General features: G+C 54.7%; 3 protein-coding genes across 5 annotated transcripts; 2 read left to right on the top strand and 1 right to left on the bottom strand.

Annotated features, from left to right (window-relative positions):
- The first annotated feature begins 622 nt into the window (after positions 1-622).
- Positions 623-9484, top strand: PPIH (peptidylprolyl isomerase H). 2 transcript variants are annotated; one of them, XM_069874996.1, is made up of 10 exons: positions 623-710; positions 1192-1256; positions 1967-1990; positions 2611-2655; positions 3067-3109; positions 4618-4710; positions 5267-5354; positions 6893-6933; positions 8183-8269; positions 9285-9484. In XM_069874996.1, exons 1-9 carry the CDS (start codon positions 645-647, stop codon positions 8249-8251), a joined length of 534 nt encoding a protein of 177 aa, XP_069731097.1. In that variant the 5' UTR covers positions 623-644; the 3' UTR covers positions 8252-8269; positions 9285-9484. The 2 variants fall into 2 exon arrangements, with proteins under 2 accessions (XP_069731097.1, XP_069731098.1); XM_069874997.1 differs by lacking the exon at positions 1192-1256 and having other exon boundaries at positions 624-710.
- A 1179-nt stretch (positions 9485-10663) lies between these two features.
- YBX1 (Y-box binding protein 1) lies at positions 10664-19861 on the top strand. Of its 2 annotated transcripts, none has more exons than XM_069874965.1 (8): positions 10664-10970; positions 11603-11666; positions 14399-14432; positions 16594-16683; positions 16909-17211; positions 17492-17574; positions 17669-17946; positions 19483-19861. In XM_069874965.1, the coding sequence occupies exons 1-7, from the start codon at positions 10805-10807 to the stop codon at positions 17913-17915; spliced, it is 987 nt and encodes a 328-aa protein (XP_069731066.1). In that variant the 5' UTR covers positions 10664-10804; the 3' UTR covers positions 17916-17946; positions 19483-19861. The 2 variants fall into 2 exon arrangements, with proteins under 2 accessions (XP_069731066.1, XP_069731067.1); XM_069874966.1 differs by having other exon boundaries at positions 10665-10970; positions 17681-17946.
- Positions 19862-21068: 1207 nt separating this feature from the next.
- LOC138730127 (claudin-16-like) lies at positions 21069-23507 on the bottom strand. Its single transcript, XM_069874991.1, has 5 exons — positions 23372-23507; positions 23007-23109; positions 22200-22364; positions 21856-22047; positions 21069-21163 (listed from the first exon to the last, which is right to left on the bottom strand). The coding sequence occupies exons 1-5, from the start codon at positions 23483-23485 to the stop codon at positions 21090-21092; spliced, it is 648 nt and encodes a 215-aa protein (XP_069731092.1). The 5' UTR covers positions 23486-23507; the 3' UTR covers positions 21069-21089.
- Between the last annotated feature and the right edge of the window lie 638 nt (positions 23508-24145).

The raw sequence follows: 24145 nt of genomic DNA on the forward strand, positions 1-24145 counted from the left end.
CTCGAATCCTGGGGTCAGTTCTGGGCCCCTCACCACAAGAAGGATGTTGAGGCTCTGGAGCGAGTCCAGAGAAGAGCAACGAAGCTAGGGAAGGGGCTGGAGAACAAGAGGAGCGGCTGAGAGAGCTGGGGGTGTTTAGCCTGGAGAAGAGGAGGCTGAGGGGAGACCTCATTGCTCTCTCCAACTCCCTGAAAGGAGGTTGTGGAGAGGGGGGAGCTGGGCTCTTCTCCCAAGTGACAGGTGATAGGGCAAGAGGGAATGGCCTCAAGCTCCACCAGGGGCGGGTCCGGCTGGACATTAGGAATTAATTTTTCCCGGAAAGGGTCATTGGTCCCTGGCAGAGGCTGCCCAGGGAGGGGGTTGAGTCCCCTTCCCTGGAGGGGTTTAAGGGACGGGTGGACGAGGTGCTGAGGGACATGGGTTAGTGATTGATGGGAATGGTTGGACTCGATGATCCGGTGGGTCTCTTCCAACCTGGTGATTCTATGATTCTCTGAGAGGGAGGAAGGCGAGAGGGGTGGAAAGGAAAGGGATGGAAGGACAGGGACGACAGAGAGGGCAGCGATAAACACCGGCCGCCTCGCTTCCGGACCCGCCACTTCCGCTTCCGCTGCCGCTTCCTGTTCCGGTTGGAGGCGGCCGGGATGGCGGTGCTGGCGGCGAACCCCAACAACCCCGTGGTCTTCTTCGATGTCACCATCGGCGGGCAGGTGCCCGGGGGTTTGGGGTCCTGGAGGAGGGGGCTTGGGGTCCCGGGGGAAAGGAGGGGGTTGGGGTTCTGGGGGAGAGAAGGGGTTTGGGGTCCCACGGGGAGGAGGAGGAGGGGGTTTGGGGTTCTACAGGGAGGAAGAGGAGGGGGTTTGGGGTCCTGAGGGGAGGAGAAGGAGGAGGGGGTTTAGGGTCCTGAGGGGAGGAGAAGGAGGAGGGGGTTTAGGGTCCTACAGGGAGGAAGAGGAGGGAGTTTGGGGTCCTGAGGGGAGGAGGAGGAGGAGGGGGTTTAGGGTCCTACAGGGAGGAAGAGGAGGGGGTTTGGGGTCCTGAGGGGAAAGGAGGGGGTTTAGGGTCCCACGGGGAGGAGGAGGGGGTTTGGGGTTCTGGGAGGGAGAAGGGGTTTGGGGTCCTGGGGGAAAGGAGGGGGTTTGGAGGCCCCAGGGTGGGGGCCCAGCAGCTGAGGCACCACACTCCCCGCAGGAGGTTGGCCGCATGAAGATCGAGCTTTTTGCCGACGTCGTTCCCAAAACAGCTGAGAATTTCAGGTACGGAGCAGCTGGCATTGCAGAAAAGCTGGGGAGGGGCTCCTGATCAGGGAGGGCAGGTACAGGGCGAGGGGGAACGGTATTAAAGTGGAAGGGGGAAGATTTAGATTAGGCCTTAGGAAGAAACTCCTCACTGTGAGGGTGGGGAGGCCTAGGTAGCCTAGGGAAGCTGTGGCTGCCCCATCCCTGGAGGGGTTCAAGGCCAGGTTGGATGGGGCTTGGAGCCCCTGATCTAGTGGGAGGTGTCCCTGCCCATGGCAGGGGGTAGAACTTGCTGGGCTTTGGGCTCCCTTCCAAGCCAAACCATTCTGTGGCTCCCATCCCTCTCTGCTCCCCTGCCCAGTGTGGTTATAAAGGCAGAGCTTTATCACCACGGTAGAGGCCTCCTCGTTCTCTGCTGCCCCCTGAAGGATGCTCTGCTTGGACATCCCATTCCCACAGGAGACGTGGACGTTCCCTGTGACATGTGGTGTCTGCTCCACATTCACCATCTCTCCCGAGCTCGGTGTTCCCTGCCTGCCCTGCTCAGCTGCAGGAGGGGCAGAGATCTGCTCGGCAAAGGGAGTGGGAGCAGGGACTGCCAGTTCCTGCTTGCCGGTGGGGAAGGAAAAGAATTCCTGCACCGAGTCCATGTGTGTTGGCTGAATGCAGCCCTCTGGCTCCTCAGATGTCACATGTGGCTCACACTCTGCTCTTTTTTTGTTTCCCAGGCAGTTTTGCACGGGTGAATTCAGGTGAGTGGGTTACAGGGACCTTTGATGTAGCCTGCGCAGAGGAGTTGGGCTCTGGGTGGTGGGATTCTCACGGTCACGTTACAAAACAAGAGTTACAGAGCTCTGCTCTGGAGAAACAGCCCTGGGTTTGTCTGGGCACAGAGCCAGCAGACCCCCGAGTCCTACCACAAACCCCACCCTGGGGACCCCTAATCCCCCAGTCCTGCCACAAACCCAACCCTGGGGACCCCTAACCCCCCAGTCCTGCCACAAACCCAACCCTGGGGACCCCTAACCCCCCAGTCCTGCCGCAAACCCCACCCTGGGGACCCCTAACCCCCCAGTCCTGCCGCAAACCCCACCCTGGGGACCCCTAACCCCCCAGTCCTGCCGCAAACCCCACCCTGGGGACCCCTAACCTCCCAGTCCTGCTGCAAACCCCATCCTGGGCACCCCTAACCCCCCAGTCCTGCTGCAAACCCCACCCTGGGGACCCCCAGGGTCCCTGTCCTGTCACAAACCCTGATCCAGTGGGAGGTGTCCCTGCTCATGGCAGGGAGGTGGGACTGAATGGGTTTTGAGGTCCCTCCCAACCCAACCCTTTCCATGATTCTATGATTTTCCTTTCCACTCCCTTGCAGGAAAGATGGTGTTCCCATCGGTTACAAAGGAAGCACTTTCCACAGGTAACTCTGCTTTTGTTGAGGCTCTTAAGTAGCAGTTGGAGCCAGGTGTGGTTTTGAGACCGGCCTCAGAAGCATTAACACTCTGGAGGCATTCATAGGTCATGACTGATCTCCTCCTCTGTGGATCTGGGGAGTTTTCATTGCGTACACAAGGGTCCCTGTGAGGGATTCCAGTTCCTTGTGTGCTGGGTGGGAAATAATTTCCTGGCATCTGTCACCTAATGCCTGTCCCTGCTTGAACAGCAGCGGGTCCCAAATTACCTGAGAGCACCCAGCACTTCATGTTTATTGCAGGTTTTGGACTGCATCGGTCCTAGCCCTTGGTAACTGCTGCTGTGCTCTGTGTTATCACACATGGAGCTCCCAGAGGCATTTATTTCCTGAGAACTAAGCGTTGTTTTACTTCTTTAGGGTGATAAAGGATTTCATGATCCAAGGAGGTGACTTTGTAAACGTACGTACTTCTGTATTCCTTTTGTACTTTTCCTACATGGTGCAATGTGCGACTGTTCCCAGGCCCCGAGGAGAAGGGCTTGAGGTGTTGGGGGATGAGAAGCTCAACATGAGCCAGCAACGTGTGCTCACAGCCCAGAAACCAACCGTGTCCTGGGCTGCATCCAGAGCACGGGGACCAGCAGGACCAGGGAGGGGATTCTGCCCCTCTGCTCTGCTCTGGTGAGACCCACGTAGAGTTCTGTGTCCAGTTCTGGAGTCCTGAGCACAGGAAGGACATGGAGCTGTTGGAGCGAGTCCAGAGGAGGACACGGAGATGATCAGAGGGCTGGAGCACCTCCCATACAAGAACAGGCTGGGAGAGTTTTGGTTGTCCAGCTTGGAGAAGGCTGCAGGGAGACCTTAGAGCACTTTCCAGTAGTGAAAGGGGCTCCAGGGAAGCTGGAGAGGAGCTTTTTACAAGGGCGTGGAGTGATAGCATGAGGAGGAATGGTTTTAAATTGGAAAGGTGAAGATGGAGATGAGATCTTAGGAAGAAATTCTTCACGATGAGGGTGGAGAGGCCCTAGCCCAGGTTGCACAGGGGAGTGGTGGCTGCCCCATCCCTGGAGGTGTTCAAGGCCAGGTTGGATGGGGCTTGGAGCCCCTGATCCAGTGGGAGGTGTCCCTGCCCATGGGAGGGGATGGAACTGCATGGGCCGATAACACTACATAGCCTCCATCTCACTCTGGGAGGCTTAGACTCAATCTTTACAATCCTTGCGGGTTTCTGCTGACACACGGATGGCAGACGATGTGCTGTGTTGTTGGAAACCAGTCCCCGTTCCTCCTCAAATGTGAGTCACAGAATGGTTTGAGGTTGAAGGGACCTCAAAGCCCATCTGGTTCCACCCCCCGCCATGGGCAGGGACACCTCTAACTAGATTAGGTTGCTCCAAGCCCCATCCAACCTGGCCTTGAACTCCTCCAGGGATGGGGCAGCCACCACTGCTCTGGGCAACCTGGGCCAGGGCCTCCCCACCCTGGGCGTGAAGAATTTCTTCGTAAGGTCTTGTCTACATCTTCCCCCATCGCTCCATGCCCATGTAAAATGTCCCTCCCCAGCATCCCTGGAGCCCCTTTCCATACTGGTAGTTGCTCTAAGGTCTCTGTGGTGCCTTCTCTTCTCCAGGCCGGACAACGCCAACTCTTCCAGCCTGTCCTCATACGGGAGGTTCTCCAGCCCTCAGATCACCTCCGTGGCCTCCTCGGGACTGACTCCAACAACTCCATGTCCTTCCTGGGCTGAGGTCTCCAGAGCTGGACATAGGACTCCAGGTGGGGTCTCACGAGAGAGGAACTGATGGGGAGAATCACAGACGTTGGGGGTGTTTGCTGCTGATGTAGAAATGGTAGCACAGCATCTGTTGGGGCTGAGCTGGGTTTTACATTTGATCTTTAAATGGAATTATTTGGTAGCAGTCGCTGCGGAACAGGCGCGTTGGCTGACCAGGCACCTCTCTCGCACAGGGGGACGGCACTGGGGTAGCCAGTATTTACAGAGGCCCTTTCGCAGATGAAAACTTCAAGCTGAAACACTCTGCGCCCGGGCTGCTCTCTATGGTGAGTGTGAAATAACGACATTGTGAGACCGAAAAGCTTTTGGTGCTTTCTCTGTGCCCTTTCCCTCAGTGTATAAATTATTGCTGCCAGGGTGATCCTTACCTGTCTCATCCTGATCATCAGCACAGACACCTGGGGTTTTATTCTGAAGAAACCTTCCAAAGAGCAGAAATTGGCTGCTTTTTTTTCTGCCCTGGTTCCTGGCTTTCCATTTTCTCCAGGACAATCCTACAGCAGTGAATGTTCCTCACCCAGGATTTCAGCCCTTTCTCAGAACTGGATTTCAGCAAAGTTTTATGCTTCCTAGAAGCATAATGAGAAGTTGGTGGTGTGGCTTTTGCGCACGCTGGCACGACCAGGCTGGTGGTGTGCCACGTCCGGCACTGAGCACTCTCCTGAAGATGTGCCTCATGCTTCTTTGGTTTCTATGGCCCTAAGCTAGAAATAAGCCAGGCTGGGGCTTGAGCAGCAGCGCTTTCCTATGCGAGATGCATCTGCCTTCGGTTTTGGGAAGTCCTAATCCATACGCTTTTCATGTTTTCATTTCAATCGCCAGGCAAACAGCGGTCCCAGCACCAATGGCTGCCAGTTCTTCATTACGTGCTCCAAATGTGACTGGTTGGATGGCAAACACGTGGTGTTCGGTGAGTAGTCGCAGTGGTGGCCCTGGCGTCCCAGCCCATGGACTCTCCACAGCCTTGGGCTGCTTGTTCTTCCCTCTCACTTGTGCCAGAGACTGAGATGGAGCAGTGTTGACACAAAATGCTTTTCCCAGGCTAGCTTTAATCCAGATGCTGAGACCGCTCCTTGAATCCTGTGTTCATTGCTGGGCCCCTCACCACAAGAAGGATGTTGAGGCTCTGGAGCAAGTCCAGAGAAGAGCAACGAAGATGGTGAAGGGGCTGGAGAACGGACCTTATGAAGAATGGCTGAGAGAGCTGGGGGTGTTTAGCCTGGAGAAGAGGAGGCTGAGGGGAGACCTCATTGCTCTCTACAACTATCTGAAAGGAGGTTGTGGAGAGGAGGGAGCTGGGCTCTTCTCCCAGGGGACAGGGGACAGGATGAGAGGGAATGGCCTCAAGCTCCACCAGGGGAGGTTCAGGCTGAACATTAGGAAAAAATTCTTCACAGAAATGGTCACTGGGCACTGGCAGAAGCTGCCCAGGGAGGGCGTTGAGTCACCTTCCCTTCCCTGGAGGGATTTAAGGGACGGGTGGACAAGATGCTGAGGGACATGGTTTAGTGATTGATGGGAATGGTTGGACTTGATGATCTGGTGGGTCTCTTCCAACCTGGTTTTTCTATTATTCTATGATTCTCTAACTGGTGCATCACTACATACATCCTTACGCTGGTACAGACTGAGCAGAGAGGTGTGATGAGACACCGTGCTTCTCTGCTTTCAGAGAGCAGCACCGAGCTCGCAGGAGTGTTTCTAGATGTAACTCTATGAGAACCCATCTGCTGACTCCCTGTGCTGCTACTCTAGATGTAGGATCGACCCAGCCTTTGAGCTGCTGTCCTGCTTGCTGGTCCCTCTGATTCTTAAGTAGCACTGACATCATTCATTGCTGGTTTTTCACCTCCTTACAAAAGCTGTGCTGCCAGCTAGGTGGTTCTTGCTGAATTGTAGCTGGAACTTCAAAACCTGGCTTTCTACACGTGCTGCCCCTGCGACGGGAAACACGCTTAATCTGTTCTGAACGTGGAAATGTTCTAAGAGGGATTTTTTCTTTTATCAGTTTAGAGAGTAATAATGAACCCTGAGGTGCCTGGTAGCTCCGCGCTTCACGAAACTGTTTGGGAGGAACAAAAATGCCTGAACGTGTGATGAGTCGGGGGAGCAAAGGGGAAAAAATGTCCATGTTGAAGACACATATGGACTCAAACATGACCATATTAAAGAATAGCTTTAAATTGAACAGGGGAATATTTAGAGTAGATCTTGGGAAGAAATTCTTCACAATGAGGGTGGGGAGGCCCAGGTTGCCCAGGGAAACTGTGGCTGCCCCATCCCTGGAGGGGTTCAAGGCCAGGTTGGATGGGGCTTGGAGCAACCTGATTTAGTTAGAGGTGTCCCTGCCCATGGCAGAGGATGAAACTGGTTGGGCTTTGGTGTCCCTTGAGAGCCAAACCATTCCATGATTCTGTGATTCTAAGTAAGTGAATTTTCTCATTCCAGGTAAAATTGTTGATGGGCTGCTGGTGATGAGAAAAATTGAAGTAAGTTGAATCTGCCTGTTTCTCTGTGAATGTCCACATTGTGAAGTCACGTAGGGCAGTAATACGGGTCGTTCTGTGCTCTCCTGCTGCCTGTTTACAGGATGCCAGGGAGCACCAGTCCTGGTAACTGGAATTAGCAGTTGTCATTGTTATAAAATAGCAGGAAATCTGTTGAAGCAAAGGCTGCTGGGTAGATTGACTTTGGAATGCTGCACTCTTGTGCTGTGGTCTGTGAGCGGGGATTGTGTCCTCGTGGCTTTATTTGCAGCGTTCAGGGAGCTGAGTTGAAAAGCTGTTCCACATCAGCAGCTCAGCTGGGAGTGTGAAGCGGATCACAGCTCTGCCGCTGCCTGGGATTAGTCAGTGGCTGCTGAATCATCAGCTCTGCTGATCCCTGATCTGCGCGTTTAATGAGGAAAAATCAAACTGCTCTCCTGACGGGCTTTCAGAAGCTGAGGATAAACACGCTCGGGGTGGTGGTTTCTCCCAGCTCGGTGTTAGGGCCGAACAATGAGGAGGTTTAACCAACAGCCTGGAGTTCTACCAGGCAGCCGACAAGGACTTTGTGGCACACTCGTGGGATCGTGGCCACGAGGGCCTCTGCCATCAGCGAATTCAAAAACGGGGCACAAACAGAGCCGAGAAGTCTTGGGCACTGAGAAAAAGTTGTGTGCAAGGAGCTGCACAGCATGATAGAACCCGTATGTTGCTCTCCCTCCTCACCAGAAGCACTGGTGGAAGGGTCACGGTGCTTTGTGTGTCGCTGCAGCAAGGGGCGAGTTAAAGGAAATAAGAGACTCATGAGAGAGCAGGCGAGTCCAGCAGAACGAGGGGTTCAGAATGAAGGTCGCTTTGCGACCACCTCGTACCTGGGTTCTCCATCTCTACAAATACAAGATTACTTTGCGTGTTGCAGCTGTAACTCATAACACTAAAGATTCCAGCCAGAGCAGGCTCGAGTGATGTGGTGCCTGATGTCCTGAGGGGCTCTACAGGGTTTGCTCTGTTCCTCCCCTCCCATTTAAAGGAGCAGGGCCTGGGCTGGACCCCAAACTTCTGTGCAGAGATAGTTCAGCGGTCAAGTCTGTTGCTGGAATGTGTTCCAGTGCTGCCATGTTCCTCAGAGCCTGTTCAGATCTCCCTGTTCCTGATGGTGCAGGCATCTCTCACCCAGTCTTCACATCCGTGTTGCTCGCTGGCTCTGCTGTGCCTTCATGAAGTTTAATGTGTTTTATTTATTTGTCCCCAGAACGTGCCTACGGGTCCAAATAACAAACCTAAGCTGCCGGTTGTGATCTCTCAGTGTGGGGAAATGTAAAGCAGGGAAACGAATGCGGTAAGTCTCCGTCTCCACAGGCACCCAGCACAATTAACTCTGGGCTGCTCTGGTCCTTAATTTTCTCCTGAGTTATTTTCTCATTCATTTGAGGCTGCAGAGCTGACTCAGCTCAGGACAACACCAGAAATTGTTTCTCTGACAGCATGAGTGTTTTGCCAGCTCAACTCCCTGAACTGGCTTCCCCCCAGGCTACAGGAGCATCCAAGGCAGCGCCAGAGGGATGAGATTTTGCAGATGCAGTCAGAGGGAAGATGAGATTGTGGGCTTTGGAGGGTGTTAGCCTGCTAGAGAAAGTAGTGGGTGAAAGGGGACTGAGACCAGCAGGTCCAGGAACTCTCTGCTGGCCACGGAAAGCAGAGGATCCATCTAGGGAGCAGGCAGGGATCAAGGAAAGAAAAGGAGGTGGAGAGAACTGGAGCCTCTGTGCCACTGGGCTTCCACCACTGGAGGGCCAAGGAATTACCATGCTGTGTAGTCCTACCTGAACTAAGAAACACACCTTGTCCTCATCCCAAGGGAGGCGTTTCCAGCATTCACTGTTATCTAGGCTTCTTTGTTAAACCAGGAGGCTCAAGACAGAGCTCAGGCCAATGCACAGTGTTCTGTTTCCATTTCTCCGCCTGCTTCACTATAAAAACCAAGCGTTTACACGAAGCTGTCTGGATTTTTGTGTCTCGGGCTGCAGCCAGTCTCAAAGTGGCTGTAGGAGCCTCTTGGCTGCAGTTTCAAATTGCAGCAGGCAGACGTAAAATAAATTGTATAAAATAGAAAAGCAAATCCCCACAATTTTTGACCTTCCTTTAAATAAAGAGACATGTGGAATAGATGCAACTGTCTGGCACGGAGCTGCAGGAACTCCTGGTTCTTTGCTCCAGGCTGGTGTCCCCGCATAGGAATGGTTGGACTTGATGATCCAGTGGGTCCTTTCCAACCTAGTGATTCTATGGTTCTGCTGTGGGATGAGTTGGGAATGACTGTCCAGTGTTTTGGACCTGTTTCTTCTTCGTTGCAGTGTTCCCTCTCCGGTGGTCAGGCCTGCGCTGGCTCCACACAGTTCCAGCTCCAGCCAGTTCACATGCTGCCCCAGTCCTCTCTGCAGGCAGACCCACGCTTTAGACATTCTCCTGAAGCTATTTAATAGTCGGCATAGTGGTTTTTTATGATTTGAAATGTAAATAAAGAATTTTGTTAATACGTGTGCGGTGCAGATCAGTTCACGTGCTTGAGAATGGATTCTTGAGGGAAGAAGGGCTACAGTCTGGCTGGAAAGCTGCCTGGAGGAGAAGGACCTGGGGGTGTTGGTGACAGCGACTGACCATGAGCCAGCAGTGGCCCAGATGGCCAAGAAGGCCAATGGCATCTTGGCTTGGATCAGACACGGCGTGGCCAGCAGGGCCAGGGAGGTTCTTCTCCCTCTGGACTCGGCACTGGTGAGACCGCTCCTCGAATCCTGGGGTCAGTTCTGGGCCCCTCACCACAAGAAGGATGTTGAGGCTCTGGAGCGAGTCCAGAGAAGAGCAACGAAGCTGGTGAGGGGGCTGGAGAACAAGAGGAGCGTCTGAGAGAGCTGGGGGTGTTTATCCTGGAGAAGAGGAGGCTGAGGGGAGACCTCATTGCTCTCTCCAACTGCCTGAAAGGAGGTTGTGGAGAGGAGGGAGCTGGGCTCTTCTCCCAAGGGACAGGGGACAGGACGAGAGGGAATGGCCTCAAGCTCCACCAGGGGAGGTTCAGGCTGAACATTAGGAAGAAATTTTTCGCAGAAAGGGTCCTTGGTCCCTGTCAGAGGCTGCCCAGGGAGGGGGTTGAGTCCCCTTCCCTGGAGGGGTTTAAGGGACGGGTGGACGAGGTGCTGAGGGACACGGTTTAGTGACTGATGGGAATGGTTGGACTCGATGATCCGGTGGGTCCTTTCCAACTTAGTGATTCTGTGATTCTCAGCAGCCCCGGGGCTGCCGGCCCGGTGATCCCCTGGAGCCCCGGAGCCGCCACACGGGCCTCGCGCGCTTCCCCGCCGGGGCCGGCGCCGCCCAATGAGAGCGCGGGGGCGGGGCCAACGGGCCAATGGGCGGGCGGGGGGGCAGCCAATGGGCGCGCGGCAGGGGGCGGGGCCAGCGCTGCGCTGAGCTAATAGGATCGCGCGCCGCCTAACGGGCGCGGGGCGCGGCCAATGGGCGCGCGGCGGGGGGCGGGGCCAGCGCGGCGTTCCGCCAATAGGACGGGGAGGGGTTTAACGGGCGCGGGGCGCGGCCAATGGGCGCGCGGCGGGGGGGCGGGGCCTGAGCCGCGCTCGGCCAATGGGAACGCGCGGTACTTAACGGGCGCGGCGCGCGGCCAATCGCGAGGCGCGAGGGCGGGGCGCGCGAGGTGGGCAGCCGGTGCGCGCCGCCATTGTGGCCAGTTCGATCGGTATCGGGAGCGGAGAGCGGAGCTCAGCGAGCCCGGAGCAGGGAGCAGCCCCCCCCCCCCCCCGGCCTCAGTCACCATCACCACGCGGGAGGCGGCGCGCAGCCAGTCACCACCACCGTCCGCACCATGAGCAGCGAGGCCGAGACCCAGCCGACCGCCGCCCCCGTCCCCGCCGCGGCCCCCGCCGCCGCCCCCGCCGCCGCCGACTCCAAGCCTAACGGTGGCGCCGGGAACGGAAGCGGCGGCCTGGCCTCGGCGGCGCCTCCCGCCGGCGGGGACAAGAAGGTCATCGGTGAGGTTGGGTTTGAGGCGGGGGGGGTGCGGTTGGGCCCCGCCATGGCTGAGGCGGCGCGCGAGGTCCCCCCCCGCCACCACCCCCTTCCTTCCATTTCCTGGCGCGCGCTCCTCCCTCATTTCCACCCCCCGCCCATCCCGGCGCGCGCCCCCTTATCCCCCCCACCTCACAGCGCCCCCCCCCCCCCACAGCGCCCCCCCCCCCCTTCACAGTGCGCGCTCCACCCCGCCCCCCCCCCAGCGCGCGCTCCTCGCTCCCCCCCCCCCCCCAAGCGCGCGCCTGTCGGGCTGGTCCCCCCCCCAATCCCTTCCGGCGCGCGCGCGCGCCCGTTACGCTCCCCGTTCAATCCGTTCCGCGCCCGCCTCCCCCCGCCGCCTCCCGTTGAGCGCTCCTCCTCCTCGGTGCCCCCCGCTCACCCACCCACCCCCACCACCCCCCCCCACACACCGAATCCCCTCCGCCGTTCCCCCCCGGTTCGCCCCGGGCCCCGCGGGCGGTGGTGGGGGCGGGGCGGGGCAAGATGTCCGCCGCGCGGGGCCTTTGTGCGCGCGCCGCCCGCCACGTGCGCGCTGACCGCGCCGCTTCCCCCCCCCCCCCTCCCCGCCCTCCCTTTCCCTCCCCTCCGGCAGCAACGAAGGTTTTGGGCACAGTGAAATGGTTCAACGTGAGGAACGGGTACGGCTTCATCAACAGGTGAGAGGGCGTCGCGGGGGGATGGTTTGAGCTGAAAGAGGGGAGGTTGAGATGAGATCTTAAGGAGAAATGTTTTGCTGGGAGGGTGGGGAGGCCCTGGCCCGGGTTGCCCAGAGCAGGGGTGGCTGCCCCATCCCTGGAGGTGTTCAAGGCCAGCTTGGATGGGGCTTGGAGCCCCTGATCCAGTGGGAGGTGTCCCTGCCCATGCCACGAAATGGGACTGGATGGGCTTTCAGGTCCTTTCCAACCCAAACCGTTCCAAACCAATGGTTCTATTCTATGATTTCCACACAGCAAAATTAATTTCTGTCACAAGAGCAGAGCACGTGGAAGGGTCTGGGGAAACAAGGGCCTGGAAAATTCGCTGTGTGACAGCCGTTGATTTGAAAGATAAATGTGAACACTCGGCACTGTGTAAATACCTGAAACTGGCACAGAGGGGGGCTCTGCGGCAGCAGAGGTGTTCTGGAATGGCTGTGCATGCTGCTCCAAGTGGAGATATTTGTGCTTTTTTAGGGCCTTTTCTTAGGCTTGCCTTAAATGCTGCATGGTTTTTAGCTGTCTGTTACTTTATGGCCCAGTTTTAATTGTCTACTGAGTCCCTTAACTGTTTTATTGTCTGCAACTTCAATAACTTGACTCCATGTCTGCCCAGTTTGTCTCCTCCATGTACGACTTAACGTTCAGTGCCAAGTAGTTGTAAGCGTTAGCGTCTTTGGCTGTTGTAAACGTGTATAAAGTCATAGGCCGCAAACTCTCCCTCTAGGGAAGGCTTTTTTCCTGTTTCCCTTAGCAGTGGAAATGCTCGGTGATGTGAGTCAAGCAGGGAAGCGGGAGCAGCTAGTTGAGACATCCGAATGGCTTCCCCAGTCATTAATTTGGCAGCTGTTTAATCCCTGCGGTTGCCATTTTTAATGAGAAACCCAGCATGATCTCATGTTATCAAGAGATTAGAGCTGCAGGCTGAGAACGGGAGGACATTTCCTCAACTGTAGAATCTCCATGGCGTGCTACAAGGGGAACTTTGCAAGAGCTGCTGCCCTTCTTGTCTTTGCTTCAGCAGGGTCTGCTTGTGACTAAAATTAGCTCTGGAACTAAGATTTAGCTTTGAGTAGGTGCATATCAACGTCAGGTATCCTCTGTGCTCATTTAATGTGCAAAGTGCATTTCTGGTCTGAAATATCAGTTTTGGGCCTGTCAGTGGTTCTTCAGAACTGTCAGAATGACAAATGGATGCGCAGCCTCAGACGTGGCGTAACTGGAGCTGCAGGTGGAAACCTGTCTCTGTGTCACCAGCTCCACTGGCCCCGGCAGCTTCATCTGCTTCTCTGATGACTTTTCTGATTTGGGAGGTTAAAGTTGTCGAGGGGAGAATCTTGTGCTGCTCGGGTGAGGCTGGTCAGGCCCTCGGACGGTGATTTCTCTTGAACCCATCAAGGTTCCTTTGAAAAAGCAATCCCTCCTACTGTCCCACCGTCCAGGAGGCAGCAGGCTTGGCACTTGCTAGAAGACACTGTCAGGAACCACGTGGCCGGCACTGGGCTTCCCTACTGACCTGTTTTTTTTCTTGCCCGTGCGTGCCCCTTCGAGCTGTGTCTGTGTCACCGAGTCAGCTGTTGGTCTGAACGACCCACGTCCCCTGAAATGGAAACTGCGTCCTCAGAAGGACTTAGAGGACAGGCAGCTGGTGTGGTTGCCCAGAATCAAACTTGGGAAAGTGCAGAGCGTCCTCCCTTGCCAAGCAGAGATGATGATGAGCAGTTCCTACCACCAGTTACCAGTTGAGAGTGAGGGGATGGGCAGTGCCTTTTAATTTTTTATGGAGGCTCTTGGGAGAGTTTTTCAGGTTTTGGAGCATTCGTGAGAGATCTCGTGTGGTGAAAGCTCAGGCTTTGCAGCGGCTTCTAGCTGCTGTGGCATGGGGCCCTTGAGGTGGGCTGCCTCGTGAGGGTCAGAGGCTTGGCCTTGCTTGCCTTCTGACTGCCTTTTCCCAGTGACTTGGGGCTTGCAGGCACCAATTCCATCTGGAAACGAAGTGACTTTATTTTCAGTGGTACTGAAAATAGGATAAGTTGGGATGAGGTTTTGGAAGAGTCTTGGTTCTCATCATCGCATTCTAAAGCCAGTGGTGAGGAACCCGGCTTTATCTCTAATGCCCAGGAGAATTCCTGATGCTGTCAGCCGTACCCATAAACTCCCCAGTGCTCAGCGCGCTTTCTTTCCCACAAGCCTGCTTTGCTGTGTCCTTAACCAGCCATTCTAGGAAGCAAAAGCCACCATTCCAGAGACCACGGCACTTTCAGTGCTGCCGAGGTATGGGTGGCAGCGTGCGAGCCTGTGGGTTTGTGAGAAGTGGCACATAGAATCATAGAATCATAGAATCATAGAATAACCAGGTTGGAAGAGACCCACCAGATCATCAAGTCCAACCATTCCTATCAAACATACAGCGCTCAGACCAGCACGTAGCCTGTGCCTCTGAATTGCAGCACAGGAACTTGCTACCTGCTCAGCTTGTGAGGTTGCTCCTTAAATGAAGGAAATGCCAAGGCAGAGAGGATACAGCTCTGGAGAAGCCACACCAGGCTCAAGTGGTGCTGTCAGCGATCTCCTGTGTTGTGGGAATTGGCTCCTGTCTTCATAGTTCACTGTTTTGTCCCCACCTTAAACAACTGCATTTGTATTTTCCTGTGCATTTCGTGCATAATTTTCAATTTCCCATTGTCTTGCAGGAATGACACCAAGGAAGATGTGTTTGTCCATCAGGTAAGAGCTCCTTGACGCTGTAACGGGCTGCGTCTCTGAATCGTGCTGTGCGTGGCCTGTGTGAGTAGGACTGAGGTTGGGAAAGAGCCTCCCACCTTCCGAGAGCTGTCACTGGAACACAAACAGCTGCTCCTCGCTCTTGGGTTGCAAGCAGAGCCTGCTCATGCTCAGGGCTGTGCGTATCCACACACGTCTGTTGTTGGGATATGGGATTCATGGGCAGTGAGGAGAACGGCACCTGCTCTAGGTGCGCACTGTTGGCTCAGGAATAACTGTTTGAATTCCAGTTAAATTGCCCTGCTGGATTCATGTAGTTGTTAGTAAGGATACGGAAATGAGGTTAAATGAGAAGCAATTAATTGGGCTGCAATGGGGCTGAAGTGCCAGGGAAGGTTTTTATTTTAGGCAAAACTTTTATGGAATTCATGGCTCCAGGCTTTCAGTGAAAGCCTGCAAACATTTTAATAGATACTTTTTCAATTAAGCAGAGACGGACACTTAAATATAATCTCTTGGGAGTGTGTAAACCACTGGGAACTGGGCCAGTGAGGCTGCGTAACGCACCTGTGGCTCATACCAGGGAGCAGGTTGGCCTCGGTTTGGTCCCTTGTGCCTGACACTTACACCTGTGTGATCAGAGGTGACGTTTTTACCCTTTCTGTTTGCGGATCTCCTGTGGGAAGCAGCTCACAGAGAGCTCTTAGTTGAGCTTGGCTTGTTTCTGGCACTTAGGAGTCCCTGGATTCTTCCTTTATTTTGAGTTAAGGATGGTGTCATAAACAATGGGAGGGAAAAGGAACCCCTTGAAAGTGTTTTGACTGGAATTTATTTGCCATCTCTCCTGTTCACGCTGTGTCTCAGTTACCCACTATTAAAATGTAGAGGCATTTGTTTATAGCCAGTTGTTCTGCAGTGGGCAGTGGAGAAAGGCCAGGTGGCTCCGCTGTGTTTGCCGAGGCAGGAATACAGGAATACGTACCCTGAAGGGAAGTGCTGGGACTTGATTGCTTGGTTTGCGAGTAGGGTGACCTGTGAGTGACCTTGGCTGATGCTGGTTTTCAGGCCTTGCCGTAACCTCAGTCTGTTTCTGGAAGCACAGTTTGGCAGTGATCTGGTTTAACATAATAATTTTCACAATGAAACAGTTTCAGGGGCGCAGTCTGAAAGGAACAGGCTTGGTTTAGGAGTCCTGGCTGTGTGCGCTCTTTCTGATCCCCTTTGTCAGGCTTAGGTTTTGTGAAGAGTTGTTGCGCTTGGCTGCTGTTGTCATAAGATTTCTGCTTTATGGGCTGAGGGTCATGGCCACATTCTTCCATAGATTTTGTTCCACTTAGGGGAAAAGAAATTAGCCACGTTCTGTACTTTTCATAAAGTTGTTACACTTGTATTGCTTTGCACTTATTGTTAGTGAAACGTGGCTCAGCATGATGCATATTGAATAAGTCATCTGTCAAAAGTTTAATGAACAGGACAGAAAAGCCAGTGCTTTCCAGTAAAACCATTTACTGTTCAGGCAGCGACGCAAAGGGTTGTCTGGGGCTGATGCTTTGGACGGCCTGGTCCCGGGTGTGCCAGGTGCACCCAGAGTGGAGTTGTGGTGAAGTGACTGCTTGGGCTGAAGTGCTGCTGTGGGAAGCCTCTAAGAAAGGAGTCTCTAGGTTTCTGGCTGTCGCTGTGTTTCTATAGCTTGGGACAGCCTCGCTAGCACATGGTGCAGGAGGGGTTGGGGCTGGAAATGTGAGTGTGTATCGAGGTGCTTCAAGGCAGGCGTGTGTGGGGGTGTAGGAACTGCAGGGAACCACTAAGAACTGTGGGGTGTTCAGTGCCAAACTCCAGTTCAGAATGCTCTGGCCAGTCTATTCGGGGGTTCTTTGTTTTCAAACTGCTTTTCCAGCCAGCAGGCAGCGCACTGACAGAGGCTTCCAGTCAATGGTAATGCTGTTGAACATTTCAGATAGGCTAGAACTGTGGCAATACAGGTAAATTTTATGTCTTCCTGGATTTTCATGAAGGTTTAACCACTTGTCAGGCAGACAAGTCTTCCCTCTAAGATGCTAAATACTCAAATCCCTTAATCTTTGGGGGAAAAAAAAAACGGTCCTGAGGTATGTTAAGCAGTGTTCTGCGCTGTAAATGTAACTGCGCTGTGTTCTGTTGTCAGACTGCCATAAAGAAGAATAACCCCAGGAAGTACCTCCGCAGCGTAGGAGATGGAGAGACCGTGGAGTTTGATGTGGTTGAAGGAGAGAAGGTAAACACGCCTTGGTGCTGGAGTACGAGTGGAGAACTGGGTCTGCAGGCTCTGGTGTGGTTGGTGCCTGCGGTTTGAGTTGGTGCCTGATGACACCTGGGAGATGAATGGTTTCTCGTTGCTTTACAATGTGGATGTAAATCCTTGCTCAGCGCCAAATTGCTTTGTGCTGTAACTGGTTTGTTGACAACCGTTCTCCTGCCTAATGCTGTCTGTGTTCCTCAGGGTGCGGAGGCAGCCAACGTGACAGGACCTGGTGGAGTTCCAGTGCAAGGCAGTAAATATGCAGCAGACCGTAACCATTACAGACGATACCCACGTCGCAGGGGTCCTCCACGCAACTACCAGCAAAACTACCAGAACAGTGAGAGTGGGGAAAAGAACGAGGGAGCAGAGAACATACCAGAAGGCCAAGCCCAGCAACGCCGTCCTTATCGCAGGCGGCGGTACCCACCTTACTATATGCGTAGGCCCTACGGGCGTCGACCACAATATTCCAACCCTCCCGTGCAGGGAGAGATCGTGGAGGTAACGCTTGGAGCGCGGTGCTGAGCAGGCTGGGGTTGGCGCAGGGGAGGTAGTCAAGGTGGGGTTTGTGTGGTTTGGCCACGAGATGAAACGTTGGAGCAGATGTTGATAAGCTGGAAGTCTTAATGCTGCAGCTAGTAAAACACAAAGCATGTTAAAATCTATATAACTTTCAATACAATTAACGGGAATAAGCGCTAAGGGTGCTCTGGGACCGCTGGCCACTGTCACCTTTGGGCTTTGCGTGTGGCTGAGGGGGCTGTTTTGTCATCTCTTGCAGGGTGCTGACAACCAGGGTGCAGGAGAACAGGGAAGACCCGTCAGGCAGAACATGTATCGAGGCTATCGACCACGGTTCCGCAGGTACGCTGCACGCCCGCTTCCCTGTTCTCACCTTGCCCTCTGGCAACAGAGGCAGAACATGGCCGTGGTCAGATGCTGCATCGTTAAAGCCCAGCTTGACTTTCAGGGGTCCTCCTCGTCAGAGACAGCCTAGAGAGGATGGGAACGAAGAAGATAAAGAGAACCAAGGGGATGAGACTCAAAGTCAGCAGCCTCCTCAACGTCGGTACCGCCGTAACTTCAACTACCGACGCAGACGCCCAGAGAACCCTAAACCACAAGATGGCAAAGAGACGAAGGCAGCCGAACCACCAGCTGAGAACACGTCCGCTCCCGAGGCCGAGCAGGGCGGGGCTGAGTAAATACCGGCTTACCATCTCTACCATCATCCGGGTGCGTGTCTGCAGGCGCTCGGGGACGTGATCCCGTGACTGGCTTTCTGGCTTTTGACGCTTTCCTTTGATTTTTGCCTTGAAAGTTTGGGGTTGTATTGCTCGTGTGTGACTGCTGCAGTTAGCGTGCTCGCTGAAGTGTGAACCAAGCTGTGTGAGGGTGCTGGTGGGTTGGGAAGACGTGGTTACAGGCTTTTAGTTTTCATTGATGGGGGGGATCTGCCTAGAACCCCATTAGTCTTAGCCTCAGTTGTGCTCAGTAGCTCAGACTCCCAGCAGGCTTTGCTCACCCAGGAACAGTAGTTCCCACAGTGTGGGTGACTTGAAAGTAGCCAGGAGAAGTGATTTCTGGGATTTACTCCCTCTGTGTAGGCATCAACTTCTGTCGATCCAGATACCATTAAGGTCTCTGGGCGTTAGTTTCAAACAGTTGGTGCAGAATTTGCAGGAGCATCTCAGTGGCAGCTTCTTATCTAAGCAAACGACGCGCTGGAGGACAGGTAGAGACGATCCTTTCCATGGAGCATTTGGGGTGTCTGGGGCAGCTTTGCTGCTGGAGAATTGCAAAAGGGGTCAGTGTTGGAGCATCAGGTTGTTGTAGGGTGGGCTGGCTGTGGTTTGGTGCTTGGTCAGTGCTGTCTTCTGATAGACAGTTTTTCTAATTTGGGAATTTGCTCATTGCTAGGACTGTCCTACTTGTTCTGCTTATTTTTCTGGCACCTTGTCTGTTCTCCCTCGCTTTCTCTGGCTTCCCTCTCACCAGCATTCCTGCCCCATCCCTATTGTGTCCCTCACTGCTCCTTGCCTAGAGGGCAGGCACGCGGAGAGGTGCATTTGGGCTCTGGTGGGGTGGAAAGGAATGGTCTCGCACGGATGGGATGAGCAGGGAACACAGTGTTAGAGTGTGGAGAGGAGTTTGGTGTCAGCAGCTGCCCTCTCCTGGCTACAAGTGCTTAGGGACACGTTCTCAAAGAACTGTATTTGTTGTATGGAGGGGTTACTGATACCTCCTCAAGCCTCGCTGTGGTGAGCTTGATGTGAACCTTTGTGTTATCCTGGGGTTCATCCTAGCGGTGACCACAAGGTGGAGGAATCCTTAATGCCCTGGGGTTCAGAGCAGAGCCAAGGTGACCCTGGCTGCTCTTCCCATCTGTTGGGAGCGCTGGGGAATAGGAGCTGTGGTTTGTGTGGCTCCCAGCTGTACAAATCTGCCTTCCTGCTCGCTTCCGAACCCTTCAGGGATCCTCGTGCCTCCCCGGGGCAGCGCAGGGCTGTGTCCGCAGAGCCGGGAGGTGGCGAGGGGAGAGGTGTAGGCAGGATTGCCACGGGGTCGGATTCTGTGTCTCCTGAGTTCAAAACCTCCTTGTGCTGGTTTTGTGATGGATTTTTGTGCTGTCGCTGATGTAGACGGCTGAATCGCTGCAGCCGATGAGGTTTGTGTGTGGGAGCTCAGCAGGGTGCGAGTCGAGAGCCCCGTGGCCGGCCCTGCTGTGCGGCCCTGATGCTGCTTGACCGTCCTTTCTGTTCTCTTTTACAGTTTAGTCATCAAAGAAAAGACATAAGAAATGAAGAAGAAAAGAAAACGAAATTCCAGCAATAAGAAATGAACAGAAGAATTGGAACTGAAGACCTTAAGTGCTTGCTTTTTGCTGTTGACCAGATTACTCGAACTATCTGCATTATCTATGCAGCATGGGGTTTTTATTATTTTTACCTAAAGAGTCTCCTTTTGGAAATGATAAACACGTTTTTTAAAAGCCTGTTTTTTCTCAATATACCTTTAAAAGTTTTTAAATTGTTTCATATCTGGTCAAGTTGAGATTTTTAAGAACCTCATTTTTAATTTGTATGAAATATACACCTGATTTTTTCAAGTCAAACTGCAAGCATCTGTTAATAAAGGTCTTAAAGAATTACTTGATGTGCCCAGTTGTTTTACGCCGCACGGGGACTTCAGAGACCACTGGTCTGACCTCCTGAGAGTCCCTGTGGGAGCTGTGGCTGTGTCATTCTTGATGTGGGGGACAGGGAATCAAGGAAAGACCTGGAGAAAATGCAGGTGCCCTGTTAACTGCCTGAGATCGGGTGTTGGGCTCTGGGGAGGCTCTGCTGGTGCTGCTGCCGCTCTCTCCCTCTCCCTTCCTTTGCTGGGACTTTGTGGCCCTGCAGTAGCGTCTGCTCGGGCCCGGGGCTCGGTCTGCTGCCTTTCCAGGTCAGAGAATCCTGGAATAATTGCTGTTGGAAAAGCCCTCTCAGCCCATCCAGTCCAACCATCAGCCCCACCCCACTGTGCCTGCTGAACCATGTCCCCAGGTGCCACGGCCACATGGTTTTTGAACCCTTCCAGGGATGGAAACTCCACCACTGCCCTGGGCAGCCTCTGCCAGGGCTTCACTGCTCAGTCAGGAAAGACTTTTCCCAGTATCCAATATCCCTTCCCTGCTCCTGCTGGCCACCCCATGGCTGATCCGAGCCAGGATGCTGCTGGCTCATGTTCTGAAGCCCCTGCAGGTGCTTTCTGCCCAGCTCCCCTGCACTCGGATGGGGAACAGGGGAATAAGGACAACAACCAAACAGTCAGTGGCTGCTTTGTGTGGTTTGCAATGATCTGTAAGTGCTGATGGGTGAGAATCCACTTGGAAAACAGAATTCCCTTTTCGTATGGGCTCCAGCCACCAACTGACCTTATGCCTGACGTGGATGGCTACACCCTCCCTCCAACATCACCCTCAGTGACGTTCGTGCTCCGGTTGTTCAACGCGAAGCTGGTGCTGCTGGATTTCTGGGGGCGGGTTTGATTCCCTGCAGGTTGGGGGCCGCGTGGAGTCAGTGTTGTTCTGTGCAGGAGACGCTTCCACCCAACCCCTCCAGAGCAGCCGAGTGATAGCAGAGCAGCTCCTCTGCCCTCGCTGTCTCAACAGCTTCCCCAGGGGAAGCTTTTTTTCTCAAAAAACGCTTTTCTGGTGTTTATTTTCATGAAACCTGGCTGGAAGTGGGGAATGAAATCCCTCCCCTGCTGTTGGCTTTGGCAGCAGCCTCGCGCCGTCCCTGCAGTCGCGCCCTTGTGGAGATGTCCCAGTCCTCCCAGTCCGGGTGCTGGAGCTTTGCTGGTGGAGGGGTTTTGGGCAGAGGTGCTGCTGCTCGTCACACGAGGGATTTCATCGCATACATCTTGTGGGGCTGGGGACAGCTCGGGGGGTGCCGGCGGCTGCTGGGGGCTGCTGGGGGATGGAGAAATCATGGAATGGGTTGAAGTCTAATTCCAACCCCCCTGCTACGGGCAGGGACACCTCCCACTGGATCAGGGTGACCCAAGCCCCATCCAACCTGGCCTTGAACCCCTCCAGGGGTGGAGAAGCCACAACTTCCCTGGGCAAACTGTTCCAGGGCCTCATTGTGAAGAAATTATATCAAGTCTAAATCTGCCCCTCTCCAGTTTATCCCCATTGCCCCTCATCCTATCACCACAAGCGTTTGTGAACAGTCCCTCTCAGCTTTCTTGTAGCCCCTTCAGCTACTGGAAGGTCACTATAAGATCTCGGAGCCTTCTCTTCTCCAGGCTGAACAACCCCAACTCTTTGTTTAGTGTTTGATTGGGATGGTTGGACTCGATGTTCCGGTGGGTCTCTTCCAACCTGGTTATTCTATGATTCTATGATTTGCCTGGTCGGACACAGCTCCAGCTTTGGGTAGAGGTCAATTCACCTTCACCAGGACCTCGAGATCCCCGAGGAGCATTTCTTCACCCTTCCATGCCTGTAAGGGGCTCACGGCGCCCTCAGCCAGCTCAGTCCTGCCCGGCGCGCCCCATCCTCCCCATCAAAGCTGCAAAGATCTTCCCCTTGGACCCTGTGCCCCCACCCTCCGTGTTTCTCCTTCGCCCCACGAGGAGGGGACGGGGCAGACCGACCTGTGCGGGTGTGGAGGCAGCAGGTGAGCAGGATGGATGCTGCCAGGCAGCCCGTGGAGCCGGCCATCCCCAGCCAGCACGACCACCCGAAGTCGTAGTGGACCCCCAGGAATATGTTGTGTGACACCAACATGGCCCTCTCCACGTAGACGTCCACCGCGTACCACACGGAGCCCACGAGGCCCAGGATGCCTAAGGAAAACAGGGATGGTTAAGGAATGAACCGTAGAAACCCCTCCCACACACACCCCAAGACCCATATTGGGGTGTCTAAGCTCTCAGCATCCCCCCTGCTCCCTGTGGGACACCAGATCCGTCTTTCCCAACCTCTCCAGACCACTCACTGCTGATGCCGAGGATGATGCCTGCCCCGTAACACATCTTCAGCTTGACACAAGGATCTTCCTTGAGGAACTTGATGCAGTCAAGCCCGAGGAGCAGTGTGGTCAGAGCCAGGCCGGCCAGGAGGTCGGCTGCGATCAGCAGGGTCCGTGTCACCACGATCTTCACTGGGCAGGGGAGGAAAAACAGCAGAAAGGAGACTGAGGAGCAGTCGGATGGTTGGGAACAGCCCTGAGGAGAAGGACTTGGCGTGCTGGGGGAGGAGAAGCTCAACATGAGCCGGCAACGTGTGCTCACAGCCCAGAAACCAACCGTGTCTGGGCTGCATCCAGAGCAGCGGGACCAGCAGGGACAGGGAGGGGATTCTGCCCCTCTGCTCCGCTCTGGTGAGACCAAACCTGGAGCCCTGTGTCCCGTTTTGGAGTACTCAGCCCAGGTAGGACATGGAGCTATTGGAGCAAGTCCCGAGGAGGCCACGGAGATGATCAAAGACTGGAGAGTTGGGGTTGTTCAGGCTGGAGAAGAGAAGGCTGCAGGACACCTTCTAGCGACCTTACAGGAGCTGCACCTGGGCTCTGGGTGCAGGGCACCTTTGTTGAGGGGTGACAGAACTTCACAGCCTCTCTCCTGCTTGGTGACCCCCTTGGCTAAGACCTCCTGACCCAAACTGTGCAGGTGGGGCAGGAGATCAGGAGAACCCTGGACCTTTCCTCCCAGCCCGTTGCAGCAAGGATCATCTTCTTGAAAAGGGAGGACAGGAAACTCTTAGCTGTGAGCTTAACAGGTGTCTCCGGGCCACGCCACCTCACCTGGATGGTCGGCCAAGATAGAGTCGTACTGGTCACAGGTCCTGACCCCGTCCTGCATGTTGGTGACACACTCCCTCCAAAGGCCTCGGCATTTGTGACTCACCTGGAGCAAAAAAGCATCAAGAAGCTCCCCAGAGACGTTCCAGGCTCCCACCACTCCGGCTAGACACATCCCGGTGACCCCCTTCCCATGCCTTGCTCTCTTTCTCCTCCTCCAGCATGTCCCTGCTTCTCTTCTCCTCCAACTCATGCAGAAAGGGGTGGATTTGTCCTTCCACGACCCCTTTCCAAGCCCGTGGAGACATGGTGGGAGCCCATAGATATCAAGGTTCCCAGATAAACTTGAAGGTGGTTGCTCCGCTCACCTCCAAGCTGTCGTCAGCGTTCACCATCCAGCAGTCGGTGCACGTGGCGAGGACCAGGAAGAGGGTCGAGAGAAGAGCAAGACCAAACGCTGTCGTTTGCAAGGCTGCACTCATGAGGTCACCTGCAAGCGCAGAGAAATATCTGCTTCTGCTCTGGCCACCTCCAAGGTACCTGATCCACCAAGGACAAGGTGTCCTCTGGACCCATCTCAGGGTCCTCAGTGCCTCCAAAATGCTCTGATACCCTTATCCAAGCTCGGGACACCAGGTTTGCATGACTGGGACATCAGGAGAGACAAATTTTGCAGTGGAGACGCCCACACCGGGCTGCTCCCCAGGTGGTTTCTCTTCGGAAGTTTCCAACTGGCCCTTTGGGAATCAAGAGCTGCTGGAAATCGTGGTCAAATGACTCCTGATGCCAAACCCTGTGATCTCTGCATGTGCCTCCTGATATCCTCAAGTTTCTCTTGATGCCTCCATCCCCACGTCCACGTGATTCCCTGGGAAGGTCACCTGCTTTTTATGGTTTGGTTTTGGGGTTTTTGAAGAAAATTGAGGGAAGGGAAGGAAGGGAAGGGAAGGGAAGGGGAAGGGAAGGGAAGGGAAGGGAAGGAAGGGAAGGGAAGGGAAGGGAAGGGAAGGGAAGGGAAGGAAGGGAAGGGAAGGGAAGGGAAGGGAAGGGGAAGGGAAGGGAAGGAAGGGAAGGGAAGGGAAGGGAAGGGAAGGGAAGGGAAGGGAAGGAAGGGAAGGGAAGGGAAGGGAAGGGAAGGGAAG

The sequence above is a fragment of the Phaenicophaeus curvirostris genome, chromosome 22 (genome assembly GCF_032191515.1).
Source record: "Phaenicophaeus curvirostris isolate KB17595 chromosome 22, BPBGC_Pcur_1.0, whole genome shotgun sequence".
NCBI classification, from domain to species: Eukaryota; Metazoa; Chordata; class Aves; order Cuculiformes; family Cuculidae; genus Phaenicophaeus; species Phaenicophaeus curvirostris.